This window comes from Zalophus californianus, chromosome 5 (assembly GCF_009762305.2).
Source record: "Zalophus californianus isolate mZalCal1 chromosome 5, mZalCal1.pri.v2, whole genome shotgun sequence".
Classification (NCBI taxonomy): domain Eukaryota; kingdom Metazoa; phylum Chordata; class Mammalia; order Carnivora; family Otariidae; genus Zalophus; species Zalophus californianus.
In genome coordinates, this window is record NC_045599.1 from 150,328,779 (window position 1) to 150,342,096 (window position 13,318).

Genomic DNA, 13,318 nt, shown 5'->3' on the forward strand with positions numbered 1-13,318 from the left:
CGCTCCCTGTGGACAGTGGGGCGTGAGCACAGGGGGCGCCATGCCCCTTCTGGGAAGAAGCAGTTAAGAGGCTGCGGCCGTTCCTGGTGGCTTCTGACTGGTTTCCCTCTGCCCTAAGGACAGCATGTCCTTGAATGAATAAAAAATATACATAAAAAACACATTTTGATGCTGAAATTAACGATATTCTATTTCAGAGCTGCTTTCTATTTGGCCTTCCATTCCAGTCTCTTGCTAAAACATTTTCTTGTAAAGGATTTTGCTAACATTGCAGAATGAGGGGCTTTCTCTTCTGTCTACCTGATAGCCGCCGATTTCCCTCTCGAGATTTAAGGTTTGCCATCTGAAAAGTGAGGATGAACCACAGCGTCTGTCTGATGGCCCAGAGGGGCTCAGAGGCTGGGCTGGCACTCCCTCCGGGACTTAGGGTCGGAAACCATTCCCGGTTGTCACCAGCCTTAAAAAGGGAGCCTATGCTCTTTTTAGATTCCACAGATCAGGGAGATCATATAGCATTTGTCATCTCACTTAGCATAATGGTCTCCGTGTCCATCTATGTTGTTGCAAATACCAGGATTTCTTTCTTTCTCATAACTGAACAGTGTTTCATTGTATGTATATGTACCTCATCTTTACCCATTCATCCATGCATGGACCCTTGGGTTGTTTGCACATCCTAGCTATTGTGAATAATGCTGCAATGAACATGGGGGTGTGGGCATCTTTTTGAGATCCTGTTTCCATTTTCCTTTAGGTAAACACCCATAGGGGGAATTGCTGGGTCATATGGTAGATCCGTTTTGTGAGTAGAATGGTGGTTACTAGGGCCTGAGGGCTGGGGGCAAGAGGAAGGTGTTGTGTAAGGGTACACACTTGAAACTAGTAGATACCCAAGTCCTGGAGACCTAGCCCACAGCACAGCGAATACAGTGAATATGACACACCACTCTTGCACGTGAGGGAAGGGACAAGAAGTTCTGCGTTTGGAGGGTCAAGCCCAACGTCTGGCATTTATGAATGTCGTAGGCAGGAAACTAGGAATAAGCACAGAACACCAGCAGGGCGGGGGACAGGCCTGAGATGGTGAGGGTGGGGGCCCGGCGGGAGGCAGGCTGGCCTCCTTTGCTGGAGAAGAGCCGACTCGAGGAAGCCTCCCTCCTAGTCCTGGGAGGCACGGCCTTGTGACCACACAGACACTGTCATCTCGGCCGCCACATTGCGGAGATGAGTGACAAGCAGAATATTCGGGGAGGGGGCAGGGAACGACCCAGGAAGGTACAGACACAGTTCTGGGACGCTGGGGAGGTTCCCTGTACCTCCTAGGGTCTCTCTGCCGAACTTCGTTGCTGGGGCTGCCAAGCTGGGAGCTGGAGGGTTTTTATCTCCAGGTGTGCTGGGAGAGTCAGGTGGTACTGGACGGACAGACGGAGACAGACTGGGTGACAACTGTGTGCCTGGCTTATCTGGCGGGGGCGCCTCCTCCCCGCAGCGGTACTCAGCCTGGAATTCCTGGGGGCTGAGTTTGGTCCAAGCCGCGTGGCCCCCGGGGCTTGGTGACGTCACCCCTCAGTGTGATTTTGCATCTGGGGGACTCCCAGGTAAAGAAAAGGCTCTCTGTGGCTCGGTCATGGCCTCTGTAGGGAGCTGGCAACAAGCAAGGAGAAAGGCCCACCACAGCCACTGGGACAGGGGAGGCCCGGTCTCCCCAAAGCAGACTTCATGGCGTCATGGGAACTGCACAGCCTTCCTCCCCGGATCGTTACCACGTACCCGGGATCCTGTCAGCCCGATCCTTTCCCACTTTCTGCTGTCACCCCTGGGGCCAGGGCAGCATGGATCACACGGGGGTTCCTCAGCAGTGGGGTCAACGAGACCCCTGGGGTCCAGGGCCCAGAGAGAAGCCCCACAAGCTGCGCTTCCCAGGGTCGGCTCCTCCTCACTCAGCCCACGGGGCAGGCCCCAGAAAGGGAGACAGTGGGGGGGGGGGGCTGGGGAGCCACTGATGCCTCAAATTCAGACATTCCCTACGAGGGGTTGGTGGGGGGGGTCTTCCCTCTGCACGGATTCTCACTTCACCCCCACAGGACCTGGAAGTTTCGCACCTAGAACTTTCTTCCAGTTCCAAGTACTGAGAATCTATTGGGAACACACCTTTTCGGGAGAAACTAACTCAGGTTGTTGAGGAAAATTCCACCTCCCATCTCTCTTTCCTCAAGAGTGATGGGCTAGATTTTCCCAGGGCACTGGGGGGTGGGAGGGGGTAGGGCAGGGGTCCAGACACAGAGTAGATGATCCCAGTCACTGCCCATGTCTCCTGCCTTTGTGGAGCTCCCAGGCTCCCGGGCCACCCACTGCAGAAGCAGGGGCGTCCAGCCAGCCCGCAGGGGCCTGGAGACAGTGAGGCTGACGAGAGGAGCCCCACGGCCTGCACGGATGGACGGGGGGCTTCCAGGGGCCGGGCTGCACATGACGCATGACGGGGAAGCCAGGACTCGTGCCCACGGCGGAGGGCAGCGTGGGGTTTCACACACCCGGCACGCGGCTCTGTGCTTGGCCTGCGGCGGTGTCACATAAACATCAAGGGACGTACCGCCTGCGCTGTTTTGAAGTTCACATGTTGGCAGCATGGAAATGAAGGTTCTGGTCAGGGACGGACACAGACACCCAGGGCAGGGCCCCCGCCCCTTAAGGGTACGTGGCAGGCCAGGTTGGGGGGCAGACCTGGAGCAGGACCCATGCAGGGCCGACCAAGTGCTGGGGGTGTAGGTGCCCAGATGGAAGGCTGCCCTTTCTCTTGTCTTACCTCCTCCCTCGCTGGTGGGAGCCAAGCGCCCCCTCTACTGCCCGTCTCTGTCCCTGTGATACGTCGCTTTGCTGTTTCCTGATGGAACTTGAAGTCCTCGAGGGTAGAACCACGTCTGCCCATTTTTGCCCCCTTCCCACGACCAGACACGGATGTCCAGTGAAGGGTTTCTGAAAACAGTCCCGAAGGATTGTTGGAAATCCGTTAGGAGGACGGAGGTTTGGGAGGGGCCCCCTTGCCTTGGTGGGTCCACAAGACCCTCATGTGTTGGAACGAGCTGCCCAAGTCCTGCAGAGTCCCGGCTCAGTCTGCTCTGGCTGTGACACTAGCAAGCACTGCGTCCATTTCCACTCTCACCTCCCAGCCTGTGAGTCGGGGTTAGGATTCTGTCTCCCGCTGGTGGGGACATGTGTTAGCAGAGGCGCGGTAGGTTTGCTGAGCCACATCAGCAGCCGGGGGCGTCTGAAGGCCCGGCAGGTCTGGAGGGTGAGTGGGATGTTCCATGGTGCCCCATGCGGGCTGTTTTAATCCAGGCCAAGGGGAGTGGTGTGATGGATGATGCCACCCAGTGACATGCTCAGCTACGGTTCCCACCTGCTTGGCCAAACACTAGACTCGATGTTGCTATGAAGATGTATTTTATATGTGATTGACATTTACTGGTTAAATTAGTAGACTTTGAATAAAGCTGATGATCCGCCATAATGTGGCTGGGCCTCACCCAATCAGTTGAAGGCCTTAAGAGCAAAGACTGGGGTGTTCCTGAGAAGAAGGCTTTTGGCCTCAAGGCTGCGATGCAGAAACCCTGCCCACTTGCCTGCTTTCTGCCCTGCAGAATTTGGATTAGCCAGCCCCCATAATCATGTGAGCCAGATCTCTAAAATAAAGCTCCCTTCTCTCTCCATGGGACACCTGTTCTTTCTGTTTCTGTAGAGAACCCTGTCTAATGAAGCAGGAATCACAGGGTCAGGGGTCGCCCTTGAGTTAGCTGTGGCACTGCCCAGGGAAGCCGTCCCTGCTCAGGTTCCAATGGAAGCTGCAAAAACCTCGGTCCCCAGGCTGGGTGGCCAGAGAGTCCTGCCCACCCCAACACTGGCCACCTCCATCCCGGTCACCTGCTGTCTTCCCTGTAGCCTCCTCCTTTAGGGGCACTTCATCCTCTGACCTGTTCCAGCCCCAACTCTGTCCCTGGACCAGTTCCCCGCCTCCATGCCAGCCCCCGGATCTCAGGCGCAAAACTCGTGAGGAATCAGAGCAGGTCAGAAGCAAGTGGTACAATATAAAATTTATTATAAAACTTCAGCAAATATAAATATCCAGGTGCCCATTCGGAATGGAGCCACATGGTAGGAAGGACAATGCAGAGCAGTACCAACACTGCGCGGGGTGCCAGGGGCCTGTGTGCAGCTTCATGCGGAAATGCTGGCCTTCTTTCTGAATGGATCTTACAAAACAACCAAAATTCATGGAAAAAAAGTTCAAAAACAGCACAACGCACACAAAGGAAGCATGGGGTTCTGAGGGTCCCCACGTCCGCGGACATCCGCCCACGCAGGACAGCCAGCGACTCATCAGGACAGCAGGGGCACAGCGTAGCTGGTCGCTCTCTGATTCTGGTATAACCTGTGATTCTGTCATTTCAGAGAGAAGCATTAAGGAACAGGTTGGAGTAGAAACGCTCGTTTGTCAGTAACAGAGAAGGATAACACGTAGGCTATAAAAGTTCTCTCCCCCTGCCCGTGAGTCTGAAAGGGACCGAAGCACCATAGCAGGACTTTGTGTTTCCCGTTTCCAGAGGCAAAGTCTCCAATCGGGACACAGAGTCCGGAGTCCAGGGTCCCCCCCATCGCGGCAGGGCAGGCGTCCCTTCAAGGGGCCCCCCGGCTCTTGTCCCAGCAGAGAGAAACGGGGCTCCTGGGGTGGGAAGAGGGGGCCGTGGGGAAACCTGCGGGAGCTGTCCCACCCAGCTCCTTCTCCAGAGGGAGGCTGGCTAGTCCAGACCTGGGGCAGGGCCTCGAGCTGGGAGGGAGGCCGGCGTACGTAGCCGGAGATCTTTTGTACACGTTCCTAATGTCATGGCCTTTCCTTCTTCTCCAAAGCACCACATATTTAGCGTTTAGCAAGTTCGGCTCCTTCTGTCTTTTGACTTGATTCAGCTGAAGTACAAGTGATGAGCATGACTCGGGGTCTGCAGAGTGGGCCCTCCCGCCTGCCTCCATGCTTCACCTGAACATGTGTGCACATGCGTGCCCAGGCATGCCTTCAGACCCACGACTTGCACACACTCACACACACAGACACGCGCACACACTCACACACTCCCATCAGAGAGCCAGACACAGCTCTTCTTCTCCCAGCCTGCATCCTCCTGGCCACGTTCCGATGTACACCGCACAGCTGATTTGGGCTTAAGGCACAGCACCCCTACTCTCGCCCGGGGCAGGGCCACCCGGCCTCACAGGTTGGAGGTGGAGCACGTCTGGCAGCAGCGATCCCCATAGAACTGGTGACTGCACATCCCGTGCTGGGGCACCAGAGAGCACCAGGGGAAGTGGTCTCTGCAGACGCCATCTGAAAAGCACAGACGCCGTGTTAGCTGGGGTCCCGGGCGGCGGGGCGTATGGCTCCAAGGCTGCGGAGGGCAGCCCTTCAGGGAAGATGCAGCCTCGTGCGAGGGGCTGTTTCCACAAGACCCTCCTTGGAACATCCCTTAGGACGTTCTGTCCTCCCTTCTGTGCAGCACCTGCCCACTTAGTGACGCCGGGAACGACGGTCCAACCTCCTGCCACCGAACTTCAGTTGCACGTTCTCTGAAAGAGACAGAGACTCCAACGCCAGGGCTCCCTAACCGCGGGCACCCCACTTCCTCGGGCCCACTAAGGTATTGCTCCAGACATGTGACAGCCCCACCCTGGGATGCCAAGGCCAAGCCGAGGGGCTCCAGGCACTCACCTTTCTTCTCTGCGATGGGGCAGAAGTGGGTGTTGCAGGCCAGGGAGGCGGTGGGTTTCTGGTGCACGAAGCAGCCCAAGGCCGGCCGGCCCCCCGCCAGGCACTGCACAGCCCTGGTCTGCACGCCGCCCCCACAGCTGGCCGTGCACTGGGAAAAACATGCACAGTGGTCATCCGGGGCCCCCGGGACCCGGGGCACCCTCTCCTCCCCTCCACCCAGACTCCTCAGTGATTGTGGGGAAGCGGACCAGATTCAGGATGAATCCCAGGTGTGGACAGAGGGGGTTAAGTACTGGAGGTCTAACATGCTTTTGAGTGGTCCATGTCTGCCGAACACAGGGAAACGAGCACATCTGAGGGTACCAGGATCCTTCCCCGGGTCTACCCGGGCTCTGCGGCTGGCACCGGAAACAATGCCCTTCATGGAAGGCCATCACCCAGGCACCTTTTCCGGGACTCTCGCCGGGGAAAATCTTGACAAACCAACTCCCACAGAGGCACGATGAAACGAAGTCCCTTCTAGACCCCAAGTTCCCAGACTCTGGATGCCTGCCTGGAGGTGGCAACACCAGCAGCCTGGGTTCGCTGGCATCCTCCCTGGGCATGGCTCTGAAACACATGGGCCCTGGCACTCTAAGGCAATCTAGCACACTGGAGCCAGGGCATGAAGGGGCTGCACGGCTAGGTCATTCTCCCCCAGCTGCCAGGCTCACAGCCTACAGACTATGTGCACGGGTCCATCCGGGCAAGACATCGGGGGGCAGGTGCCCAGAGAGACGGAGGAACCCAAACCAGCGAGCAGTGAATCTGTCCGGAGAGTTACTTGAAGGCTTCACTGATTTATGTAAATTGTGCTCCAAAAAGCCTCCTCCTTCAAAAATGTCGAGAATGTAGGCAATTAAGGAGCACCTGCAGGAAGAGGGGGTCAGATAACATTGCAGAAGTCTGGTGCATGCTGGGGACGCTAAATCCTGTAAAATGCAAGGATAGATCTGTGCGGAACCGGCACATCCACGGCACAGGCTGGCTGCCAAAACGTACAAGACGGCACGCCAGACCCCCATTCGAGCAAGTGCAGTTAGCCCGCCCCGGGGCTGGCTTTGCACAGCTGAGGTCAGCCTGCAAGGGAGAAGCCCGCTGCCCTCCTGCTTCTTTCCCAGGACCTGCTGGGAGCAGGGCCCCGGACGTGAAGACGCAGGGCTCCCGCTGATATGCACGTGGGTCTGGAGCGTTTCCGTGAGGCCCACCACCCCTTTCTCTTCAAGACCAACTTCAGCGAAAGTCGTCAATAACTCAGGTTCAATATATGACTGTAGCAATCAGAAAAAAATAGAACGGTGTGGGCAGATCCGCGTCTGGCGTCGGAATCAGCAGCCTCATCCACGATGGAGCCCCATGTTGCCCACTACCTACTGCCTCTCTCTGAGTGGGCCCCTGCAGCACGTTCGGGCTTGGCGCTTGGCCCTCTGAGCCCCTCCCAGCCGTGGCCCCGCCAAGAGCTTGAGGAACACCGTCTGCACTGGCCTGGGGCTCACGGCTTCGCTGCGTCACATCTGCATCTGTATGCGTCCACGACCTCTCTGCCATCGGTGGAGCTTCTGGCATTGGCCGCAGCCGGGGCCGAAGTCCAGTCTTGCTAAGGACGTGTCTCAATTGAACACAAGAGATCTAGCCAACATTTGGCACCACTTAAAATCATGAGGAAGTGATCTGATTCTTTTTGTCATAGACTCATTTATTCACAACCAGAATCACCCCCTCCCACGCACCAGGCACCGATCTAGGCACTGGATGCCGAGTCCTGGACGTAAGGGGGTCGCCCGTCTCCGGGATTTCCTGTCCCTACTCAAACCACTATCCTTCATGCTTTGTGAAGAGAGACTCCAGGATTGGATCTGGAAGTCAAAGCTGACGCGTCTTCTTCAACTTGATGGGGTTTAACGTGAGCATTTTAGGTAATTCTTCCTGTGCATGGCAGCACGCAGGGGGCAGTGTGCTGCAGAGATGGGGACCTGCCCTTGTGCCTCGACCTACATGCGGGGATGAGTGCCAGGGCCATCCGTCCAGGCCCCGAGGCTGCTAGCTCCAGCCCAGGTCAGCGGCCCTCGAAGCCGATGTGCAGGCCAGCCACCCGCCGGACCCACCCCAAACCTGGAGCTTCGGCAGCCCGGGTGGAACCTGAGATCCTGCATTTCTACGCACAGCACTTGAGCTGGAGGCCGGGCCACGCTTGCAGAACGACTCTAGCTGACTAGAAATGCGTCGGGAAATACCTTTTCCTCTCGTCTTTTAGTTTTCAGAGCCAAGTCCGGATACATCTAAGTCTGACTAGAGTGTGCACAGAGCCAGTGTGCAATCAGGTGAGCCGGCCATCTCATAAAGGGGCCAAGACTTCCCCTGTGCGGCCTGGCCGGTCACTGTCACCTGGCAGCCTCGTGGACTGCCACCTGCTTACTTCTGCCTGGGGTCCCTGCTGCAGACAAGGGAGGACCGGGTTTACTCCTCCTCTAGGGGGGCCACTTCTCGCCTTCAGCCCTGGTAGGGCCACCGCTGGAGCTCGGCAACATTTGCAAACGTGTTCTTTACTGTCTGTGTCTCCTGCTGAGGCCCACGCTCGCCAGGGGTAAAGGACGGCCTGCCGGTGGGCAATTCTGGGTCTTTCCGCTGAGGGGGCAGTGAGGCAGTTCCAGCCCCCCCTGCAGGGGTGCAGAAGGTGAAGCAGGAACATCACCCTCTGAAGAGCATCCAAGGGCTGCTCCCTCCACGAACACCAGCCTCTTCCAGGTCCTTGGGCCCCTCCTTTGCCTCTCTCCTTCAACTCCACAAGCCTGCCTCCCTCACCCAAGGCCTGAGGCCATGCACAGCTGAGGCAGGGCCCTTTCCAAGACTACCCAACTAGGGGGATCAGCTGTGGTCCAGGGGGAGGGTCCCCCCACCCCGAGGTCAGCAAATTGGGTCTTCTCACCATCCCAGGATTCAACAACCTTGTCGAATGTGACGGCACCTCCTGGGAGCCCTCCATGCTGACACCCTCGGAGTCGACCCCTGTGGGTGTGTCAGTCTCAGACTCCCCAGGGGTCTGAGCAGTGATCTACTAAGCGCACATTTTCCAGAACACTGAAATCCTGAAAACCCTCTCCCTTTTGGATTTCTTCTGTTTCAGGAATGATTCCTGTGTTTTGTTGGACATCCTGCACCAGAGGCGCTAAATTTGCTCTGAATAGATAACTGGGGAAAACTGATCATCACTCTTAGTCATTATCAGAAATCCAAAGAGTTACATTTTTTAAAATAATGTCTGCCTCTGGGTTCGTTTTAAATTACAGGGATGACTGTGTGTCATGGCCCCGACGGCAAAAGGCTGGGGATGCCTGCCGCTCTGTAGCTCCTAGCTGATGGTCTGGCTGGCTTTATTCAAAGGCAAACTCCCCCCCCTCCCCATTCACGGGACTCAGGAGTGCCAAGGGCTTCTTGCAGGGCGGGCTCAGCTCCCGAACTCAGGAACAGCTAGTAAACAAATCCACTTTTATTCCTGAGAGTCAGAGGTCTCATACGTTCCTTGTCCCACTGTGATGACATCTCTCCCCTCCAGGGAGGCCCATGAATGCTTCTCCCTTTTCGTCTCCTTCCTGGGGCCTGGGGGGCGGGGTGCTCTCTCTCCAAGTCTGCAGCTGCTCCCCACCGGAGCGCTCCTCACTGTCCCAGAGCCCAAGGTCTCAGGTCAGGATGAGAGACTACAGCCCTCAAGGGTGTCATCATTACAACCTCTGCTCTAAATAAACATAAACGTAGCTGGGAGTTTTTGTACAAATTTAATGGTTTACAAATAGAAACTCCCTCGACTCGGGTGGCATGTGCTATGGCCTTATGCAGCAATGTCAGCAAGAAGGTTCTTGTCTCCCTTTGTCCACCCGTAACTACAAGATGAAGATAGCAGATCAGCAGCAAATTCTTAGAGGTGGACAAGCAACTGGACAGAAGGGTGAGGAAGCCTGTGTGTTCTGTGTGTGTGTGTGTGTGTGTGTGTGTGTGGGCCCATGTGTGTGCATGCCTGTGTGGGTACATGCCCGTGTGTGTGTGTGTGTGTGCGCACCCGTGTGTGCATGCCCATGTGTGTGCATGCCTGTGTGTGTGTGCGCGCCCATGTGTGTTCATGCCCTGGTGTGTGCATGCCTGTGTGGGTACATGCCCGTGTGTGTGTGTCTGTGTGTGTGTGTGTGTGCGCGCGCGCCCATGTGTGTGCGTGCCCTGGTGTGTGCATGCCTGTGTGGGTGCATGCCCGTGTGTGTGTGTGTGCACCCATGTGTGTGCATGCCTGTGTGTGTGTGTGTGTGCCCATGTGTGTGCATGCCCTGGTGTGTGCATGCCTGTGTGGGTGCATGCCCGTGTGTGTGTGCGTGCCCATGTGGGTACATGCCCGTGTGCACAGATGCCCATTGCTTGTGTACGTATGTGCCCGTGGGCATGTGTGTGACTTTGATACAACTTTAATCTGACTCTTGTCACAGCTGCCATATTGATCATCAACAACATGGCTCTTTGCCCCTCAGAGCCTCTGGGTTTCCAGGTCAGGGGGGCATGGTCCTGGTGAAGAACCCCCAGAACAATCCAGAGCCCCCACACTCCCGCACCGAGGACACACTCCCATCTACGTCACGTAGAATCAGACAGTCCAACAGGTGTTCCCAAGTAAGCCATTCCCAGACCAAATTAGCGTGTGAACCACCTGACGCTAAGCCCAAATGACCAAAATGATTTAAGTCAGACCTACCAGGCAACCCGCAATGAAATGTGATGAGCAAAGCCATTTAAATCAATAGAAACCCTAAAGATCACATAATAGAAACCATGATCTTTTGACTGTGACAAGAATAAACCTGTCTGGGGGCAGAGTTCAGCCAGGAACAGGCCATCCATTATGGCCCCACAATTTCCCACAGTTCAGGGACCTGGATTCTTGAGTACCAGCGCTTACAGCAAACATAACCCTTTGAGTTATTACTCCCAAAAAGGTATAGTCTCAGAACGTAATAGATGAGTCACGCTGGATAAGAACTTCAGGCAGCTTATGATAAAAATGATTTCTTAGACAAACACATTGACTATTTCAGACTGGGGAAAGCTATGCAAGATGTATTTTTGGTTTTGGGTTAAACGAAATGATGATAAACCTCTGTTTTTCTAAATTTTCCCAAGGTCTCCAAGTGAAGCACAGTGGGCTGAACGCTGGCTCAGCCGGAGTCTGGGGAGCTGCCTCAGCTTCGGGAGTCTCAGTGTCCCTGTTGACAGAGGGACAAATGTCTCGGGAACCACCTCTATGTGCCTCTGACCCATACTTCCTGAGGAACAGAGAAAGTACGACCTCCGCCCCAGAGAAAACTTGACCCCACCTCTTCGCTCACCCCTTGCTTCATCTCATGGAAAAGACTATGAGCTCACAAGAAAACAAAAAGGGTTTCCCACTTGGGAAAATGTTGTAGTTATTGAGACGTTTTGTCTACTTAAATCAGAAAATTCTTGAGAAGGATATAGTTCACATGCCCCCTACTCCAATTATTTAAGCTGAACAATTTCTCATGTAAATACTTTTGGGAGACGGGCTCATATATTTCTAAATGCAAGCGCTCTATCAGGTTTGAAGATCCACAGAACCAGAAGCCGGGGCGGGCACCCAGAAAGGCTGGCCACCACCACACACCCATCGTACTCCTTCCCTCTGTCTCCTCTACCTTCATCTTTCGCAAAGAGGAGAGTCAGAGACAGGCTGCCATGTGCAAATGAGACAGAACTCCTGCCCGTGGTTCTGCTCCTCTGGCCAGGCCAACAGACTAGAGAGTCAGAAAATGCTCTCTGCTCCTCCTCACGGGGCCGCACTGAGGTGAGCTCCCGTCTCCCCCAGGCAGACCAGCAGAGACCAGACTCCTCAGGGTCTGGCCAGCAGGAAGGGCTCAGGATGCCTGAGCCCCACACAACCCTCCGGCCTGGGGGCACCCCGAGAAAGAGCAGAAAACGCAGTGGGAGCAAGAACAGTGAAGGGACCTGGGACGGGCAGGAATCAGGGAGCACGGCCAGAGGAGCAAAACCACGGGCAGGGGCAGGGAGGGGAGCCAGGCCCCAGGATGAGGACTGCCAGGAATCCAAAGCGGGAAACGGGGCCAGGTAAGAGGTGGTTAACAACACTAACAGAATTCTTCCTTAGAGTGGAAGGCAGTGTGGACGGAAGGAGGGTGGGGGCACGGAAGAGCCCAGGCAGGCCTGGACAATCTGGGGTTCTCCACCCCCTTCCCACGTGGGCAAGGCCTCAGGGTTACCGGAGTAGAACGTACAGTCAGCGACTTATTCCAGATCCTGTACCTCTTCCTCATTCACACGCTTCTCTGGGGGGCGTCTGCCCAGCTTTTACAGAAAATAAAACATGTTTTCCCAGACTTGATTGGCTTGACGATGTAGAACACAGCACAAGGGCCCTGGAGATCAGCGTTGGAGTGCTGCACCCACACCCAGGAACACGGGCCCCACACCTACTCTGGAGAGAGGGGTCAGGACCTGGCTTAGTGGGTTTGGGGGTACACCCTTGCAGAAAGTTCCCCACCTAAGCCCCAGCCAGCTCCCAGAGCAGGAGGCTCTGCCCCCACTCTGCGGGGACTGAGTGTCACCCTACCTGAGACCAGGGCGAGGTAAACCAGCTGGCTCGAGGGGGGCCTGCAGCTGTGTGCAGAGGGTGCCTGGGGCAGGGAAATGGGGCGCAGGCGCGTTCCAGCTCCACAGCGGGCCGCGGCAGGTGCAAGCACTTCTTGGAGGCCAACTCTCGGTATTTCCCAGAAACGTGCTTTTCAGCACACCTTAAGACTCTCTTCTGTGTTCCTCTTTCGCACGTAACAGAGCACTAAAAATGAAAACAAAAGATGTGACTGAAAAATATTTCTTTGCTGGCGTCTGTGTCTTTTCTATCATCCAAGAGTTAAATTGTCTACTGCTTATATCTGCTTGAACATTAACAGAAGTGCAAAAATTCAATGAGATTTATTACACCTTGGCACTTTAAAAAGGAATTACAATATCTATCTTTTAAAAAGGAGGATCTTAAGGCACAGCGCTTTGGGGCATAAGTAGGGGCAGGGCAAACATAAACCATGAAGGGAGTAGTTTTGAAGCTATCATTTGACTGAAATGTTAAAATGCTGGGTTGCAGCTGATATTAGAGAGTGCAGAAATCTAATACCCGAAGATGACACCAAACCCTGGGGCCCCAAGCAGCCGCACCACCCAACTGTGGCATGATGCCGGTCCCCAGATCACCGGCAGGTGGGGGCACCCAGGGCTCACAAACCCCCCTCAGAAAGCCAAGTGAGGGGAGCAAGCATGGTTGGGGCACAAATCCATTCCTTCCCCACCAGGGAGTGCTCAGAGCCCGGGCTGTGGTTCACACTGCCCCTGGACAAACCCTGCACAGCGGCCAGAGCACATATGAGAGCAATGCACCCTGTGGCACCCTGCGGGCTCTGAGGGTCTCGGAAGAGAGGTCCCGGCTTCGGGCATTGCTGCCTCGAGCTCACCAAGTGG

General features: G+C 55.7%; 1 protein-coding gene across 1 annotated transcript in view; it reads right to left on the reverse strand.

The window, feature by feature from the left end:
• Positions 1 to 4,203: 4,203 nt before the first annotated feature.
• The window catches only part of ADAMTS16 (ADAM metallopeptidase with thrombospondin type 1 motif 16), a 141,994-nt gene continuing 132,879 nt past the window's right edge, over positions 4,204 to 13,318 (reverse strand). The window contains exons 21-23 of the mRNA XM_027606029.2: positions 12,417 to 12,641; positions 5,756 to 5,903; positions 4,204 to 5,374 (exon numbers count right to left, since the gene is read on the reverse strand). Of these exons, the coding sequence (XP_027461830.1) occupies positions 5,259 to 5,374; positions 5,756 to 5,903; positions 12,417 to 12,641 (489 nt within the window). The 3' untranslated portion in view covers positions 4,204 to 5,258. The remainder of the gene's footprint in view (positions 5,375 to 5,755; positions 5,904 to 12,416; positions 12,642 to 13,318) is intronic.